Source organism: Squalius cephalus, assembly GCF_949319135.1.
Source record: "Squalius cephalus genome assembly, chromosome: 19".
Classification (NCBI taxonomy): Eukaryota; Metazoa; Chordata; class Actinopteri; order Cypriniformes; family Leuciscidae; genus Squalius; species Squalius cephalus.
Window position 1 is genome coordinate 25,350,750 of NC_137140.1, and position 21,152 is coordinate 25,371,901.

The following is a 21,152-nucleotide window of genomic DNA, read 5'->3' on the forward strand; positions in this document are numbered from 1 at the left end:
ACTTTTGAGCGGTAGTGTATAGGCCTATATATTAGGTTTGATTTTTGTGCTACTAGCATGACCAACAAGAATAATTACTGTTTTCAAAGAGGTTTCCCAAACACTCTGCCATTGGCTGGTCAAACAGATAGCCCCGCCCCAAACTCAAACCATTGGTTGAGCCACTGTTGCTGTGTGTGGAAGCTCAAACAAACAGAAGTAATGCTTTGAAAATGCCACAGAGACATAGTGTTTACTCTTTTCGGTGTAATCAACCAACAAATGGCTTACTTACAGTTGTCTCTATATATCAAGCTGGGACTCATTTTACGCACTTCATCTTTAAATACACTTTGAACAAACTGTCATCTTCCTGAATGTTAATCAGTAGTATAGTACTCGCACACACACCACATACTCTGACACATGACCTCTAGTCCTGTGAATGCCGTACGGCACGGCCTCAGCCAGGGGACGTTCACAGAGAGTCCTAAAAGGTCGACAGTTGCCCCACTCTCAGCAAGTGTTCTTTGACATTTACAGCGCTCGCATGAGTCGCATCAGTAAAATCAGCCAGTAGTGTTCGTAACTCGCCCTCTAAACCTCTTCCCGCATAGGTGAGGCGGCCTTTACGAAAGACAACAACTGCCTGAACGCCGCCAAGGCCTGCAACCTGAATGACACATGTAAGAAGTATCGCTCCTTCTACATCAGCCCCTGCACCAGCCGAGTCTCGATTACTGAGGTGTGTAACAAGCGCAAGTGCCACAAGGCCCTGCGGCAGTTCTTCGACAAGGTCCCACCGAAGCACAGTTACGGCATGCTTTACTGCTCCTGCCCCTCCGGGGATCACTCGGCTTGCTCCGAGCGCAGGCGTCAGACCATCGTGCCAGCCTGCTCATACGAGGACAAGGAAAAACCCAACTGTCTCTCCTTGCAAGCCTCCTGCAAGACCAACTACATCTGCAGGTAGGACGAAAGAGAGCTTGTTCACGTCAAGGAGGAAAGTGCTTGAATGTTCACTATACTTTTCAACGAGTTTATTATTAATCCAGAGAAGGGGTAGATGGTGTCTGAGAAGAGAGGACGATAGTCATAAGACTGCCGGACTGTCACTTGTGGGCTGAGTTTGTTTAATGAGGAGACATTCTGTGGACTCTTGTTCATTACTGCATATATATATATATATTTTTTTTTTAGATCTCGTTTAGCTGACTTTCTCAGCAACTGTCAACCTGAGGCGCGCTCCATTTCGGGATGTCTGAAGGAAAACTATGCAGACTGTCTGCTGGCATATTCAGGTCTCATTGGTAAGTTAAGAACATTTACTGTGTCTTACCCCTTACTGTGGCATTACAGTATTATGGTGCAGTGATGGTCTTATGGTAACACTAGAGTATATCATTTTTTTGATTACCATAGTATTTTCTTTTTAAATGACAGTACCTTAGAGTGCAATGAATCAATCGATTTTTAACAAGCCATGGTGAAAAAAAAAAAGTGGTGCTCTTATTTTTTAAGTGATCATCATTCACACAACTGCCCTATGAGGTTACTGTGTTACACTAAAATAACTTTAATATTAATAACATTACTGCTTTATTTTAAGCTTAACAAATCACTCGTTAATGTAGAGATATCATGCAACTTTGATTTATACATTTGCATATACCCCAAAAAAATATTTAATACACTTAAACATTTATGAATGTCATTGCATTAGATACAAATTTTAAGGCAAGTTTTATTTATTTTAATGAAATATAGGTCAAGCACAGTTAAAGCAAAACATTTCACAAATTTTGTTAGGTTTTAAATGATAAAACAAAGTTATAGAATACTGTTCAAACGTTTTTTTTTTTTTTTGATAGAAATCGCTTATGCTCACCAACGCTGCATTTATTTTTTCAAAAATAAAGTAAAAACAGTATATTGTGAAATATTACATTTTCTATTTGAATATATTTAAAATGTAATCTATTTCTGTGATGCAAAGCTGAATTTTCAGCATCATAACTCTAGTCTTCAGTGTCACATGATCCTTCAGAAATCATTGTAATATGCTGATTTGGTGTTTAAGAAACATTTCTTATTATAATCAATGTTGTCAATAGTTGTGCTGCTTAATGTTTTTGTGGAAACTGTGATTAATTTTTTTCAGGATTCTTTGATAAATAGATGCTTAATTGTTGAAGATGCGACTTGGTTTAATATGTTCTATCCAATGAAATGACTTTCATATACTTCTAAAGTGTCCAAATGTGTGGGGCGACTGTATATTTCGCTTTTGAAAGTACATGATCTACTGATCTGTGACATATTGTCTTTGGTTTCAACACAAATGACCTTTGCATTTTGACCCTTGAAATATGTAACAGGTACGGTGATGACCCCTAACTACCTCCGTGCCCCTGGCATCAGCGTGTCTCCTTGGTGTGACTGTAGCAACAGCGGAAACGGAAAAGCAGAGTGTGACAAGTTTACCGAGCTTTTCACCAACAACCGTTGTCTCCGTGAGTAGACTTCATTCACAGCTGCTGCTCCTCTATATCATTGGTTACATGGCGTTATGCTCTGACTGACAGAATTTGCCCATCAACACTGACTCTAAAGTTGAATTCTGCTCCGTTGCGTCTTCATGATCATTCACAGTCTGCACCAGTAAATCTGATCTCTGCGATTTGTGTTGCTGTGCGGTTCAGGGCAGTCTGACGGCCGAGAGACGGAGAAATCCCTCTTAAATGGGGCGGCTGAGAGGGGAGATTGACATAAAAAGGCAATAAAGCATTACTCAGGTGTCCATGGGCCTGGAAGAGTACGGACAGCATGCATTATTTTGTCAGGGAGTTATTCAAAAACATCCATTTAGATAGATGAAATGAATACAGGGAGCTAGACAGAGAGCAGATGAGAAGGAGGATTTGTCTACATGAGACAATGGCCTTTAGGATGACAGCCCGGATGATATAGCAGTACCGACACACATCCACACCTCATATCTGACACGTCCTCATCTGTGTGTGCTTTTGTGTTTACGTATAGAGAGAGAGATGGAGGGAAAGAGAAAAGACTGTCTGTCCAATAAGACGTTAGTGAGTTCAAACAGCATGAGATAGTATATATCAGCAAAATGTTTTCTTAGCTCTTTCTAGTTTGTAATGAACATATGCCATTATTTGTATATGACAGTAGGCCCAGTACTGATATTATAGATAGTTCCAGGTTTATTAGGAAGCATTTACACTGTCAGACCTAATGGAGACATCACTTATTTTTTATATTAAAGGGGTGATGATCTGAGAAATCAAATTTTCCTTGAGCTTTTGACATAATAAAAGTCATCATACTAAGAATATCCTGTGAGTTTCAGAACTAAAAACTTCCTTGTTAGTCCAATAAAAGCTTTTATTGACACCAGGCACAGCGAACAACAGTTTTTTCAAAGTGGCGATCTATGACGTCAAATGGTATCAAACACCGCCTCAGCAGAAGAAGATCAACGCCTACTTCAACACTGCCTGTTTAGCCCCGCCCACCGATTCACGCATTACATGAAACTCATTATAATATGCAAAACTGTTATCCAATCATAGCAGTGGGCGTTTACTTCCAAGTCTTCAATGCAGCATGCCCATAAAAACTGAGCGTTTTAGGAGCTAAGGCTCAAAACTATAGGGTACAAAAATAGCCTATTACTTATTCATTTTGATGTTTTTGAATGTAAAAACTAAGCGAACGTCATAAGTTGACCTCAGACAACAATATAAAAAAAATTAAAAAGCCAGTTCATGACCCCTTTAATCAGTTTAGTTAGTGTTAAAAGTAGTTAGTGCAGGTACCAATACCAGTGCTTTTTAGACACCATCAGCATGCATGGGAACAGTTCCGATCCTTAAAGGGATAGTTCACCCAAAAATCTAAATTATTTTGTCATTTATTCACACTCTTGTCATTCAAAACCTGAATTTCCGCTTTTCTTCTGTGGAACATAAAATAAATATTTTGAAAAAAGTCTAATTTTAGTTAATTGGGTCCAATGTTGGGGTTCGATCTTTTTGTGTGTGTGTTCCACAGAAGAAGGAAATGTCATATTTGGATCAACGTGACTAAAGGATGAATGAATTTTCCTTTTTGGGTGAAGTATCCCTTTAAAAATAAATCAATGCAAAAAAGTAAGCAACTAAGCATCTCAATCAAATTAGATTACAAGAAGAAAATCTTTTCTAATGAATCAGTCATAATTAAACCAACGGTCATTTACTTGTCTCGTTAGCCTCTGAATCTGGCCACTCATATGACGGCCATCTAATAATGAACCAGTAAGAGCAACTCATAGTTACTACAGATGTGTGAAAGAGAGTGAGAGAAAGAATATAATCTTGTATGATGCAATATGATATGCAATATAAAGATCCTCATAAAATCAAAATTACCTCAAATTCTCTCCTGAAGGATAAACGCTCAATACTCTCTCAGACAGATGAAAGTCTGCTAAAACATAATGTACAACTGATGACAACAGTCTGCCTTGGCTCTGACACAAGATCTCCCCAGGGTCATATTATACAATCTGACAACATCTAAAAAAATCTGTCCTTTAAGTCTTTAAATCTATATAATATCTACAGTTAGCTTTGAATACACATTCATTCTTATGAATGCAATCTTGCATTCAATGATAATCTTGACATTCTTCAAAATATCTTCTTTTGTGTTCAGCAGAAGAAAGAAATTCATAAAGGTTTGGAACAACTTAAGGGATTTTAATTTTTGGGTGAACTATCCCTTTAAGGAGCAATAACACAGTAATGGAGAATGTAGAATGAGGCTTTATGAATCTTTAACCCTTAAGACACAGAGTCAGCTTACAAGCCTGGCCTTAAGAGAATCTCAACACTCGCTCAATAATAAGGCCAGCTCTTCTCTGTTAATAGATGGTACTTAATACACAAGCAGCTTTTTCTTTACCTGAGTACTCATCAATAATCTCCCACTTGCCCTTTAGCCTGCTGTGGCGTGAGGTAAATAACAGACTCTGAAGTCAAAAGTGCTCTTGAGAATAAAGTCATTTAAAAAAGACAGTTGAGTCATAATGGCCTCCCTCATTTTATCACTGGAAAGGTCCCAGAAAGTTCTGAGTAAGTGGAGGTCTTACTGCACTTCCACACTGAGGCTAAGTGCCTCTTTATCATTATTCATCTGCTACATCTGTTAAGAAATTAAGAAGCTTGTATTTCAAAAATGTTGAAAAATGCTTATTTCAGGCATGTCAGTGTCAACTCTGTTTTAAGCAGAGTGAGAATGACTATTGGAAATTAAATTACTGAATGTTAACATAAACTATTAAAAGTAATAAAGCTGATATAAAATAAATAATATTAGATGAAGAACTTCAACTAAAACTTATTTTATTTTATATACATATACACTCACCTAAAGGATTATTAGGAACACCATACTAATACTGTGTTTGACCCCCTTTCGCCTTAAGAACTGCCTTAATTCTACGTGGCATTGATTCAACAAGGTGCTGAAAGCATTCTTTAGAAATGTTGGCCCATATTGATAGGATAGCATCTTGCAGTTGATGGAGATTTGTGGGATGCACATCCAGGGCACGAAGCTCCCGTTCCACCACATCCCAAAGATGCTCTATTGGGTTGAGATCTGGTGACTGTGGGGGCCATTTTAGTACAGTGAACTCATTGTCATGTTCAAGAAACCAATTTGAAATGATTCAAGCTTTGTGACATGGTGCATTATCCTGCTGGAAGTAGCCATCAGAGGATGGGTACATGGTGGTCATAAAGGGATGGACATGGTCAGAAACAATGCTCAGGTAGGCCGTGGCATTTAAACGATGCCCAATTGGCACTAAGGGACCTAAAGTGTGCCAAGAAAACATCCCCCACACCATTACACCACCACCACCACCAGCCTGCACAGTGGTAACAAGGCATGATGGATCCATGTTCTCATTCTGTTTACGCCAAATTCTGACTCTACCATCTGAATGTCTCAACAGAAATCGAGACTCATCAGACCAGGCAACATTTTTCCAGTCTTCAACTGTCCAATTTTGGTGAGCTCATGCAAATTGTAGCCTCTTTTTCCTATTTGTAGTGGAGATGAGTGGTACCCGGTGGGGTCTTCTGCTGTTGTAGCCCATCCGCCTCAAGGTTGTGCGTGTTGTGGCTTCACAAATGCTTTGCTGCATACCTCGGTTGTAACGAGTGGTTATTTCAGTCAAAGTTGCTCTTCTATCAGCTTGAATCAGTCTGCCCATTCTCCTCTGACCGCTAGCATCAACAAGGCATTTTCGCCCACAGGACTGCCGCATACTGGATGTTTTTCCCTTTTCACACCATTCTTTGTAAACCCTAGAAATGGTTGTGCGTGAAAATCCCAGTAACTGAGCAGATTGTGAAATACTCAGACCGGCCCGTCTGGCACCAACAATCATGCCACACTCAAAATTGCTTAAATCACCTTTCTTTCCCATTCTGACATTCAGTTTGGAGTTCAGGAGATTGTCTTGACCAGGACCGCACCCCTAAATGCATTGAAGCAACTGCCATGTGATTGGTTGATTAGATAATTGCATTAATGAGAAATTGAACAGGTGTTCCTAATAATCCTTTAGGTGAGTGTACATATATACATATATACACACACACACACACACACACACACACACACACACACACACACACACACACACACACACACACACACACATATATATATATATATATATATATATATATATATATATATATATATATATATATACACACACACACACATATATACATATACACATATATATATATATATATATGTGTGTGTAATAAAAAAAATCAGAATGCAAAGAAATCTCAATGTTGTGGCAAAATTTAAAATCGAATCCGATCTGTGTTGTTTTATAATAAAATTATGGATTTAGTTTTAAGGGAAAATTAAATTTTTTATATATCAGGGAATAAATAGGCACAATTAGTCAAAATTGATGATACAATTATTTATAGTCATTGTAAAACATTGCATAAAAAAATTAATTTGCAACTGTTAAATTTCCTCTTCCTATCGTTATCACCCCAGTCCTGTGAGGTGTGGCTAATTCAATTCAACTTCCAACTCAATTTTTGAAGAAAAAAAAGCCAATACTTACATACTAAAACTTTAAGTTTTTCTCTTCATTCCTGCATTATACAGGCAATGCCATCCAGGCGTTTGGTAATGGCACAGATGTTGGTGTGTGGCAACCCCAGCCACCCATCATGTCCACTCCACCTGACCCTTCCACTCCACAGAGAGGACGGGACAGGACGTCCAACACACTGGATGACCCATCACACACCAATGAGCTGGACAGTAATGCGGACTATCTATACAGCCTCTGTGGAAGCATGCAGGTATTGAAAACAATCAGCACACTATATTTACAGTAAAAGACAAACTGACAGAAATTCACTGAAATGTACATCCTAGTTTCTGAAGGTCATCAGAAATAAAGTTGATTAGGAAAGTGCAGTGAAAATGGCAGTGTAAAATGTCTCCTGAACACCCAATCTTTTTTTTTTTTCGGATCGCCTTTTACACCACCATATTGACTATCTCTGATGGTGAACGACAGCTGTCAGTCAGTCAGACACATGTTGCCGCTGGCTCACTCAGATGGTTAAAGATACACAGCCTACATCAACTTTATAAACAGCTGGCAGCTTGTTTGGATGCTTTCAGGCTTTGCTTGGCATACGATGACTTTCATTTTTTGAGACTCGGAGTGTGATGAAGGTTTACTTATGATTGATGGGTGTGGGCTGTTGCAGTGATAACACACACATAGGGCCTCTGGGAAGAAATGAGATACATCAAACTGCCAGAGCTGTCATGTCAGAGCTAATTGGCTGGCACATTAACATGAGGAACACCCTTAAGCAGGATATACCCACCTATTACAGTCTCTCTGAGGGAAACATATCTTCACATATCGTCTGTGCATCTAACTTCAAGACTGGCATGTCTCTAAAACAGTCTATGGGGCAAGTGTACTGTACAGCAGCACGATGAAATCAAAGTATAACCTTCACTTTTAAATGCACTATTATTCTTAGGCATTTTTGCTGTTCTCTTTCACTGAATTAAAAAAGTCATCTATTTTCATTAAATATATATATATATTTTTTTAAATATAGAATATTGTTACATTAGCTAAAAAAAAAAAGACAAAGAAAGATAATAATCAACACTAAAATAAGGAGAAAAAAAACACAATAATTATAATTGTATTATTTAATAATAATATTATTAGATAAAAAAACTATTTTCACTTATTTTCTTTCATGCTACAGATGCTGTTGATAAAGCTAAACTTATATTTAATTCAGAATTTTTTTTTTTTTTTTTTTTTTTGCAGTTCATATAGAGTCCAAACACAGAATACCAGATGCACTCCTGCAGATATAGCACAACAATTCATCATATTGGAGTAATAACAATATCATGATTTATTAGTAGACAAAGTTTCTTTTGTCAGATAGACTTCCAGGAAGGCTATTAATCATTCTATCCCACAATGCTTTTCGCAAGAATTAGCTCAATTCTCTCTCCATTGTGCGGCACCTTTATTATATTCCAGATTCTCTGGAGAATCACTTCATCGTTCCAACAAACCAACCTGAGTGTGTGTGTGTGTGCATGTGGGAAACTGGATAGCAGAGCAGTCTCATGTAACTGGGTATTAAAATATATTGGTGTGTCAAATGCAGACACACTGCCCTCCTGCACACAATGAAACACACACACACACACACACACACACACACACACACACACACACACACACACACACACACAGCACATTGATTGGAAAGATGCAGGACCTTAGAGAGTGCTCTTTGGCTACAGCGCTGTATACGAGTGGTGTTTGTGTGTGGGCTGTAGGGCTCATTATCATAACATTACCTCTCACTCAGAGGCCAATACCGTATGACCTCTATTTGCCTTGGTGAATTACAGTGCTTTATTGAAGCTGTGCTTGACTTAGATCGCGATGGACTCGGTTTAAAGGGTTACTGGATGGAAATGCTTCAGTCTGGGAAATGGTTTATAACACACAACCTTGAAGAGCTTCTTGCAAGTAATTGACTTTCAGCATGTATTTCAGCTGGCCTCTTTCTCTCTTTCTTTATAGGCTCAGAAACTGAAAAGTAATGCCACTATGGATGTTCTTTGCGTGGTAAGAACTACATTTCTACTCACACAGGATTTTCCAATGAGTTGGGGCCTTTTCACATGCATTTTTTGTCTATGTAATCATGTGGACGTTGTTGACCATTGCAATTATAGAGATTGCAATGAGTTGTTTTTTTTGCGTCCATGAGCAGTGTTTATAATACATATCAAGCTGTTTTAGAATGCAAGACATGCTTTGTGTGAACAGACCTTATGATTCAATTCCATATAGAGGTATGGCAAGATATGAAAGCCAGTTTCCACCTCAGAATAAAACAGCTAATTATGGTAGAGTTGAAAATAAGAAATAACTTTTACATTGTAAGATATGTAAAGTCCCAAATTATGAGAAATACAGTCACAATTACAAGATGCTCAACAATATTTGATTTGACTGCATAGACACTATTAGACGACAACTGAACTGAGCTGGATGGTGGCACCAATGTTTTCTGCAGAACTGCTTTATAGATCAAATGAACTAATTTAATAAATAATGATCTGTACAACAGAACTGAATCAATACTGAACTAACTTCAGCTGAACAATGACAGTATTTTCTTTAGAGCTGCTGTTCAGCTAAAAAAAATAAACTGTTTGCATCATTTACCTGAAACAATCTGTATTTTATAAAGCTCTATTTAAATAAAAGTTACTTAAGGACTTAATGTGAAGTTGCAATTATGAGACAATTTTGTTGATTTTATATCTTGTTATTGTGACTATTATTCGTAATTGCGTCTAAGATAATCGCAATAATCACAAATAAAGTCTGAATTGTGAGATATAAAATCATAATTGTGAGATATAAAGTTGTGATTTTAAAGCTGCAGTCCGTAACTTTTTTGGGTTAAAAATTATCCAAAATACATTTTTGAGCAAATACATAACCAGCCAGTGTTCAAAACTATCTGCTTGCCTTAGCTCAATTCAAAACGGTAAGCTTGTAATAATTCCAGTGGTACTGGTGGATTTCCGTGGGAAATTCGAGCATGTCTTTGCGTCATTACGTCACATCTGTACACATAAAGAAGGAGTCTCGGCTAGTAGGCTATGTGTGTAGGGTGTTGGAGGTGGAGATTTATAGCCTTTTCTCACAGCACTTGATATAATTCAACTTATCAATTTGATGGTGGATCCAGAAAGGTTCAAACGACAATCACCAGTGACAACTAGAGATTCACCCGTTGTAAAATTCGTTCGGACTTCAGAGTGGCTACAGAAAAAAAGAAACTACAACCGGGCCCATGCGAAAACAAGGATAAATATCGGAAAGGCATTAAATATAGTCACGCAATACTAATGTTGTTAACATTAACAATTTGAGAAGTATAATTTGCACGGTTTGATGTGATATGACAAGCGATCGTTAGATTTAATCAGCGCGATTTACTGCAATGCTTTTTTCCCCTTAGTTGGTCAGAACAAAAGTGGATGTTACTTCTTCAGATGACATTTTCCAGTGAAAATTCTTATGTTGGTCATACTTCCAAAAAGTAGAATCTGTGATTGCGAATGACAGTATCCACACCGGCGCGGTGACTGACAGCCACACATTCTCCTCAAAACATTGGATTCATCCGCGCTGTGCCATGCCGAGGCACACCCCACGTAAAGTTGATAATTCCGCGAATAACTGCAATTGCAGATTTCGAACAGAGATGGCGACAAAGAGGAAAAACCACGGACTGCAGCTTTAAGAAATAAAGAGATTTGTGACCTTTTCTCATAATTATAACTTTTTACTCTGAAGTGGAAATGGGCTTCCATGCTATGCACATTATGAAAAAACCTGCAAAATGCTTCAACAAGAACAGAATGGCTAACAATATGAAAACATGACTTTCTCCACAGGATCCGCAGCTGAATGACCCCAGTAGGTTTAATGCAATCTCTCCGAGCTCAACTAGTGCTGTCTGCCTGATGGACTGGACTGTTCTCTTGCTGTCTCTGGTCTCAATTCTTGGGCATCTCACAGCCTCACAGACATTATAGCCGCTCGCCGATCAGACCTGATGGACTGCTGCTGCTGCCGCCGCCTCTGTACCATACAAAAATGTTGTATTTTGAGGGTTTTTTTCCGCAAGTGGTTCTTCTGTGCGCGGTGTGGTGTTTCGCTGTGATGAAACTATTCTTGATCCACCTGCTTTTCTTCATCACTTATCGGAGATAACGGACATACTGTATTTGCGCATCAGTGGAAGGTCATGTAGGATTGCTTCTGTTGCGATAACTTTCTGCAAACAGGTGTCGCCCAAACTCTGCAATTTTTTCTACCATCACTGCAAGATCTGGTTGAAAATACAAAGACGCATGGAGATGCCAGAACCACTTCTGACAATTAAAGATTGATGAAGCTTCTGCGGACTAGGGTGCTGCAGATGATCATGTATTTTCTCTGAGCGGATGCCACAGGAAAGCCTGCAGACTTCAACTAATGCTCGAACAGTGTCAAGCAATGCACAGTATTTTTGAAGGCTTATCAGCAAAACCTGCTGCTCCCGTCCCTTATTAGGACCTCCATTCTCCCTCAAAGTGGCAGTGCTCCAGCTTAGATGATACGGTATGGGAAACGAACATCAGGATAGAAACGACACTTTATCACGTCAAAACACAGGCAGTTTTTTTTTTTAGTTTCTGGGTCTATTTTAGATACCTTCCTCTCCAGTTAAACACACTGCAAGGATGAGAGCTTGGCACCAATTTACTTATTTTGGGACTTTTTGGGGATTTGCCATTATCCTGGATATTTACTTGTAAATACCATCTTTGTTTACAATTACCACATTATGCTTCTCAAAGTTTATTTCTAATCTAGGTATTGTATCACCTCTGTTGTGTGAAATATAACTTAAGTTTTAGTGATGAAATTCAGAAGTAACTACGAGGGTTGATACCACAGTCCAGTATATGTCAAATGTGCTGTATGTACATTCAGTGAGAACGGTTTCTTTTGCTCATCTAAAAGAAGTGCTTTCCAAGTATCATTTCTGCATTGTTGTTGTACTGGTTAGCTGTAAAAAGAATATATATATAAACGTACAGTATATAGATCAGGGCTGTAAGACATGCAAGAGCAAAGAGAAACTTACATTAAACAAACTAAAGATGGCCTTTAACTTCTGTCTTATTTTTCATTTTTAAGTTAGATGCATGAGAAAATGTGTGAACTAGAACAGGTTTTCAATAGTGTAAATTCTATCACTGTCTCTCTCTCACACACACACACACACACACACACACAATTGTTCAAATGTTTTAAAGAAATTAATACTTTTATTCAGCAAGGATGCATTAAATTGATCAAAAGTGAAAGTAAATACAATGTTAAAAAATATTTCTATTTCATATTAATGATGCATGAAGACTGGAGTAATGGCTGCTGAAAGTTCAGCTTTGCCATCAAAAATTATGTTTTAAAATATGACAACAGAAAATGATATTTTTAATTTTAATATTTCACAATATAGCTGTTTCCACTGTATTTTGGATCAAATAAATGCAGCTGTGGTGTGTACGTAAAGTGTACCTATATATACACACAGAGAGTAAATATTTTACTCTAATGGTTTTTAATATTTTTAGGAAGAGGAATCATCTTAAGGGATCATCATATTCTGAGGTTTGTGGCATAAAAAAAAGTGTTAAAACCTCTGAGTTTGAAAGTATTCAACACTGAAGTGCACGTCTGGCAGACAGTGCCATTTAGTACTAAACACGACATGCTGTCAGCGTCAGTAAATGTGTAAAGACTATAATCGAAACGCTCTTGGATTCTCATTACCAAAATAGAACATAAACTGTCTGCTTCTATGGATTAGCCTCATTCGATTAACTGTGCCAGTGTGTCTTTCACATGCCAAAATAGTCATATGTTTCACACTTTGCAACATTAAACTCGACACATGAACAGAAAGCCATAAAAAGCTCGGTAACACTTTATTTTAAAGTGTCATTGTTACATACATGTATGTTACATGTAGTTACTATAGTAATAACTATAAATTATGCATAATTACATGCAACTAACCCTAATCCTACCCTAACCCTATAGTAAGTGCATGTAGTTACTTATTATAATTAAATGTATAATTACACTGTAACAACAACACAAGCTCTTGTGGTATACTTTTGCAATACTTTTTCATTTGATCTAATGTTAATGTCTATATATACAAACACATTTTGTACAATTCAAGTTGCAAGTTAACAAATTAAAGTGCGACCAATCATAACGGACTGGGCCATCTGACCAATCAGAGAGTAAGCTCTCAGAAAGGATGGCTTTACAGCGACCAAATCCTTTATCGAGACACTGAGAGAAAAGAGGTGATGCCTCTTTATGCTTGAGTATATTATAAAGAAATTAAAGTTTTTTTGTTATTTTTTTCCCACCTTGCATGTAAACCAATTGTAGAAGAACTTCAAAACAAAATTAGGAACCTTTAAAATAGCATAATAGGGGCACTTTAATGTATTAGGAAACAAACAAATTGACAATGAGGTTACACCTTATTTCGAAAGTCAACTTCAGACATTTTACCAACTACAAGAAACTTTGCAACTAACTAACATCAACTAACTCTCATTCATTTGCAACAACGTGTCAACTAACGCTCATCAGAGTATTAGTAGACTGTTAGGGTGTGGGTTAGTAAAATAAGTTGACATGAACTTGCAAAGTTATTTAGGGCCCTTTCACATATACCTTGTTTGGTCCGGATTTTGGGACTTTTCAGTTTGATCCGAATCAAAATTACAGGTGTGAAACCTCCCCCGCACCACAGTCCGGACCAAACAGACGAAATTTGGTCCGACGAAAAGAGGTAGTCTCGGTCTGGATAGTCAAAGGTTTGGTTCGTTTCTAGTGTGAAGGCATTTTCTGTATGGTTTGGACTTTCAGACCATTTACAGGAAGTTCCAGTGGTTCCAGCGTAACCTAATAAACTGAAGAAGAATATTGATGTGCAGATCTGTCAGTCCTGCCCACAGCGTTTCTTCCAGCTGATTCACACACACACACACACAATGTTCGCACAACGAGGATGTTCATTTGGCGAATTTCAACTAGCCTTGAGTATAGTTGTTGCTGCAGGGAGTAATGCCATAATAATAAAAGTATAATGGCAACTTTATCTGTTCATTCATTCTTGTCAAAGTTACCCCCCGAATTGACAACACGCTGACGTCAGACGCACGTCCGTTTACAAACCAATCAATGTCAAGATGCAGCCCACATAGATGATGATGACAGGACGCAAGTACGTCATGTAAAGTTATTTAGTGCGCTCGCATAATTGCAATGTGAAACCAAACCAAAACTAACCGAATGTATACAATGTATCAAAACATGACCTTTGGTTCGGACCTTGGTGCGGACTTTCAGGTGTGAAAACGCCCTAAGAGTCAGAAGAATGTCTGTTGGGGGACAATCACAATATAGAGTTGGCAGATATTAAGCAGAGAGTCTTCTATTACTCTAATGAGAGGTATAGTTAGTAGAATGTCTAATGTGGACAATCAAAATAAAGTGTTACCGACAATGAACATTAGCCTAGTGGAAATTAGAACTAAGCGAATTAACTAATAGAAGAGGTGCAGAAGCCAGTGCAGTTACCTGACTGTTCTTGGCCATTTTATCAGGCTGGATTAACTTTCACTCGTAGCAGGCAGGATTAAGCGATAATGGGGACGTGATTGTCAGTCGGATCACATCAGTCCACTCTCTCCCCAGGACAATAACACACAAGGACGCAACCCAGTTCACCTAGCACTCACTCAACATGCTGTACCAGGACGTGGTGTTTCTTAACACAAGACACCGCTTCAGACGTGATGATTGAACATGTGTCCAAAAGATTGGTCGAGGATTTATTAGCGGTGTCACATTGGAAAAAAAGTGCATTTTTTAGATGCATATGCATGTGCATGGTAGGAAACAAGGAACGCTGAGAGGCAAGATTTAATAATCACTCAAGCGGAGCGTCAGTGGCTGTGGAGTCAGTTTGAAAGAAAGGGATCACAGCGAGCCATCGTAATTACGGAGTATCGCAGATTTGCATCAAGCACAATATGAGCTGTGAAGCAGGAATGAAAAGCAAATAACACGGTCTCAAATAAATGAATTTTATGAGCTGGGTGCCTGGCCTGTTTCAGATAATTTTGGAATAAGAAAGCCAGGCTGATTAAAAAATACCTTAGAATAGGTCCTTTGTGCACAGCCACACGCTAACCTCGGTGAAAGAGTAAAATAATTGTGTTACTCAAATAAAAGAGAGGCACAGAAGATATGGAACAATGTAATCAGTGTGTACTGTCTGCTGTCAGAGAGGAACTCGTATCTAATTACCTCACCCTTGACCTTGGGGCCTGCAACGTTACTCTTTTTCTGAGAACATCATTTTGAAAAACTCTTTTGCATTGCACAGTCAAACTTCTAAGCTTATGTCTAGACATTTATTTTATTTGTGGTAAATTGTCAAACTTTGTTATTGATTTCCTTTGAAGCTACAGAAGGGCACAGGTAATACAGTAGGTTAGTGATTTGACTCATTGATAAACATCAAAAAAAGATGCGAGACCTCATAAAGTCCTGCACACTAAAACTAGAATACAAGAGTTTGAAGAGTGAATTCAAATGTACTTATCCCTTGACAGAGAGACAGACAGATGATGATGGATGGATGGATGGGTGGATAGATAGATAAGAGACAGACGACGGATGGATGGATGGATGGATGGAAAGAAGTGTAGGATATTCAATGATAATTGTGACCTGAACAAACCTGATCTAAAGTAATGGCGAAATATAACTTGTTTTTAATGCATTTCATGTTGTTTCCTAAGATGTGTGCTCGTCTCTTTTGATCACTGAACTTTGACCTCTAGAATGAGAATTATAGTCTAATAGTCTGTGGTTACTGTGGTCTTGTTTCATATGTGAGGGCGGAAAGGTGAAAGGGCAGACCTATGCCCAGCATGGAGTCAACATGCTGTACATGACTATTATGCATGGGCCATTTCATAGCTTGAAAACAAAGTGAAGACGGAAGTGGGCAGAGAGACACTGAGATGGGAGAGGGACATGACTCATAGGACAGCTGAGGGGAAGCCGAAGATAGGAGGCTCTTTGTTATTACCCAAGGCAATTAGGCATAATGTCTGGGTTTCTGCAGTCTTCAGTGCCATGTGCCTGCTTTCTTTAAAGGGGTCTTGAATGCAGAAAGACAAGCATCAGCTTTGTGACCAGATGAGCTCTGTCTGTGTAATTTGCAATCAAGCAGAAAAAATGATCAAACATCAGAAGGGAAATAATGCCATAGGGTGACAATTCAGAGGGAGTATTCACATCTTCTGCAGGGTCAGCAGGATTTGAGACATACAATTTCATAAAGGGTTTGTGTCTGCTGATTAATTCAAAATTTCAAATAAAAAGGCCTTGAAACTAGCCACAGGAAAAAGAAGGTGGAACAAAAGACTGCAAAGAGCCATGCACACATGCCATCCTGCACAGAAGATCCAAAGAGAAAAGAAAACTCCAAGGAAAACACAGATTATATACATACATATTTAACTTGTGAGAAAACTATGGGTGCGTCTCAATCAGCTCCCTAGTTCAGAAGTCGGCCATTTTATGGGCACTGAAACGTTCTCTCCCTAAAATGTCCCACAATGCACCGTGAAAACCAGTGTTCCCTTAATGGAAATTCTGAAACACAAAACATAAATTGCGCGAGCCAACTCACCACACAATGACACACGATAGATGTTTTTGAATAAAATCTTAATTCCTTCATCTTAAAGTCAATGTTTTTTTGGTTGAATGCCTGAAATAAGGTCTGCTGTTAACACAAACTCAATATATTTACACATTTTATTCTATGACATAAAATACATCTGTAATACCCCCTAAAAAATATTTTACTTGTCTTGAAAAAGGCTGCTAACAAATGGCTAAACGGGACTACAGAGATTGTCGGACACATTAAACGTCATCAGTCCGAGTCCGCTTTCCCAGCCTCAATGTGTTTATAATTGCGCATTTGCAAACTCTTCTAAACCAAACTTTCAGGGATAATGTTTTTAAACAAAGATTGAAAGAGTTGTGTTCATTTTGTGAAGATTACCATGATGGACAACAACTGGTTCCTTTGACAAAAACCCAATAGGATTTTTCCACTGGCTTTTGGATTATAACAGAAAATTGGTCTGTGACCAACAAAAGTTTATGATTCTTACACGTTAACATTTATGAATTTTGAAGCCTATACAATCGCCAGCAATAAAAGCTAAACTCAGGCTATAAACTAACTGCCACAGTCACAAGACTTCTACGTCACCAGGCAACTCTTTCTGAAGACCTGAACTTGTTAATAGAGGAAAATAAAACTATTTCTTCTAACATAACGTGTCCCAGAGAAGCATGCGCCAGTGTGAGTAAAACTCATCCTCCTCCTTGCAGATCTCGGTGTTACAGACGTCATACGGATGACTGATTTATCCATAACCATCGCTCATTCTCTCTCTCACCTCCTGTATTACCAACAGGCCACACTCTCATTAATATCTCTTAATGTTAGTGCCAGACACCTTGATTTACACTGGGCATTTCCTGCCAACTAAAAGCAATAAAGGCACGAGGCATCTCTCATAGCACTCATCCTCTGACACACCCAGAGATATACGACCCCACCGGATACACACTCCACAACTTATACGACTGATATTGACAGATTCATCCATACGGAAATGGCACGTCTCAAACGCACATTAAAGGAGGGGATCAGGTGAAAAACAGGCGGAGGGAGGAGGAAAATTGATCGTTTGGTGATTTTACATTTCTTTTAACAGTCTCCATGTAGTCATCACTTTGACATTGATTGCAGCCAATCACAAATTTAAATGTTATCACGAGTTCAAACAGCGCTGACCAGAGACTAGCCTCGGTATTGAATTGGTTTCCAGAAGACAGTGAGGAACTCTTTGACATGGAAAATGCAAAAACAAGCCAGGCTTATCCATCACTGCCTTTGATACATGGAATGATGTTACGGTTGTCTCCTGGAAAAACACATACACATGCAGGTCTGCAGTGAGTTGTCCATTAGTCTCTCCTGAGTGTCTTTATGGGCATTAGTCAGCTGTGACAGCTCATTCCGTCTATGTCAGGCTGTGCTGTGCATCTATACCTGAGCAGACTGAGCGACTAGCCGGGTCTGGTGACTGTCAGTGAGGTGGACGGATAGAGGGGTGCATGTATATGAAACAGTACAACCTTCAGGGATCTATAATATTCATTGCACATCATTCATCAACCCTAATTTGGGTTAAAAAAAACATTACAGCTTTAAAATCTAATTGGATGAAGTACATTTCAGGCCGTTGCAATATGAAGCAATACGTCACAAGGGGTTGTGCTTCATCAGTAAAGCCACAGAGAAGGGATCCCATTAACAGTGGAAAAAATTGGGAGCTAATACTTTGGTGGAGGCAAAAGCCCAATGATAAACGACACAAATATTCAACAGTTGAATTTATTAATAACAATAAACTTTTTTTTGCCAAGAATTATTAGCCTAAATGTATATTGTTTATGGATGCACTTTAATACAGCCAGTCCAATCAGATTTTAGAACGATTCTTTTAATATTTAAGCTATAAGGCAAGAGTGGCTGTGCTATACGGTGTTGTTTTTGTAGTCATTACTAGTAATTTTAGTATTTCAACAAACAGATTTATGCTTAAGTTTCATCAATTTTTCATGCAATATTCATATTTCAGCTTTATTTGAATTACCGAAAAAGTCTGTCAACATTAACAACACTGGTGCTATATTGTGAATATACAGTATAAGTATTTATAAAACAGTTAACATCTCTCTTTAATATATAAATATTAAAATGATTTTTAATCAAAATGTTATATTAATAAGCATTTAAGTAAATAGTCCCTAAAATAACAGAACATTGCTACTACTATATCGTGGATCTTAGCGAAGCTGTAATTTCATAATTTTATTTTGACCGATCTCTTTGATCGTTATGTTGCTCGGCAATAACAAATAACGTACAGTTAGTTTAATAAACTACTTTGTGGATGAACTGTATCAATTGAACATAGGTGTCTTTGACATATTACTGCTACTGCCACTGCCACTGTATAAAAGCAAAAGCACTCAAAACATTAGCTTTTAGGCAATCCACTCCACATCGTTGCCTAACACCCCTTGACTGTGGTAAAATAATGGGCCACTATAACCATATTACAGAACAGAGATATTTGCTTTCATGTCAGGGATAACAGGCTCAAATCAGATCAGCCTCTGAAAAACAGTTGGCTATGTTTCAGGATAGGTAAACCATTCATAGGCATGTGTTCTTGCCTCAGCAGTTCTGAGAGTAATAGGGGCTTCTCTGAAATGGAAAAAAAATGGTTTTTCAATACATTACATTGTCTTGGTGATCAGAAAGGAGAATACTTAATTCAAGTGTTTTGGAGGACATCATATATCTACACGTTATTCATTTTACTGATGAATCCAATAGATAGACTAACTAGTTATACACCTGAAGGACATGCAGTAATAAATGTATCCATTTTTTGTACATATTTTGTGCTGACAGGCACATTAACATTGGAGTACTTGCTAACAGCAATGAGCCCTTGCGAGAGCCACCAAATGATTGATTTTGTGAAAGCTGTGAAATGAGCTTTTCATATTCATAGGCGCTGGAATGATCCATGGACTTCTGAATATTCAAGTGTTTTATTTTTCCATTCATCTTTAAAATACAATGAGGATTAATGATATGCACTGAGGGATGAATGAATCTGTTTTTTTTTTTCTCAGTTACAGTGAGATGATTCCTGTGTAATCAGTCTGTAGAATTCCTCCGTGACAATCTCTTACTCACTTCAAGATAAAAAATAGCTCTGAAACTAAATTCCTAAACACATCATGACCTGAAAAGTTCAAAAATGCCCAGAATAATCTAAATGAGCAGCTTCAGTTTAAATCTAGCCCTAAAAACAGACACTGATATGAATCGAGTTAGTTACATGTGTTTCCAAAGAATCAAATCACAGAGGTATTACACAGGAATCAATTAGTTACAAAAACAATTCAACATTTCTTTTTTCCACAAACATTGTAAAAGACATGATTATTTCTCATCACCGTCATGTACAGCGGGTGGCCCTAAAATACCTATTGACCTTTAATATCCTTTATTAAAACCGGCAAAAAATACAAACAAAAACATTGAAGTACTGTAGCTACATGAAGAGAAAAAGAGCAATTCACATTAGATTCACATATTCAAGTCCATCTAAAGCAAACAAGTGATGAGTAGGTTGCTGTACACTTTTTGCTGTTGCCACAGAGAGGAAAACACACCTGTTTTACCCGCGGAGGGCTCAGACTCAGTCCTAGTGGTGGGTTAATCAGATTCAGAAGATCCATTTGTGTGGTGAATAGAAACCTGTTTTGAGAAAGCCCATTTGTTTGAGGACACAGTACTTGAGCGTATGAACAGTCTAAATCCACTCTCACGTGCTGGTCTCAAAATTTTCTCCCTCAGTTGACATTCACAATATGTGAAACTTAAGTATACAAAAGTTCATTATAAAGAGATGAAGCGTTACTGCAAAGTAATGAGTCACTGCTCATTTAAACCTGTACCGTTGCAAAACGACAATAAAAATAAAGAAGATAATCGGCTTTTCTAGGGTTCCCTAGCATTTCCTTAACAATACTATACACCCGTTGCAATGCGGCCTTCTGGCGTAAATTCTCCCGGTTTGTTAGGTCAGCGAGGCACGATTTCATCCCTCACCTAAAGACCGACTTCTCTCTGTGATTTACAAATGACACTTGGTTTCTCCCAAACCAGCTGCCTCCTCTATATTATGGAGCGTTACACTGCAGCTAACGGTCA

General features: G+C 38.1%; 1 protein-coding gene across 1 annotated transcript in view; it reads left to right on the top strand.

Moving 5' to 3' along the window:
* The window catches only part of gfra1b (gdnf family receptor alpha 1b), a 29,255-nt gene extending 16,922 nt beyond the window's left edge, over nt 1–12,333 (top strand). Inside the window, exons 4-9 of the mRNA XM_079852224.1 lie at nt 597–948; nt 1,180–1,289; nt 2,358–2,492; nt 7,195–7,394; nt 9,176–9,220; nt 11,071–12,333. Of these exons, the coding sequence (XP_079708350.1) occupies nt 597–948; nt 1,180–1,289; nt 2,358–2,492; nt 7,195–7,394; nt 9,176–9,220; nt 11,071–11,211 (983 nt within the window). The 3' untranslated portion in view covers nt 11,212–12,333. The remainder of the gene's footprint in view (nt 1–596; nt 949–1,179; nt 1,290–2,357; nt 2,493–7,194; nt 7,395–9,175; nt 9,221–11,070) is intronic.
* The last annotated feature ends 8,819 nt before the right edge of the window (nt 12,334–21,152 follow it).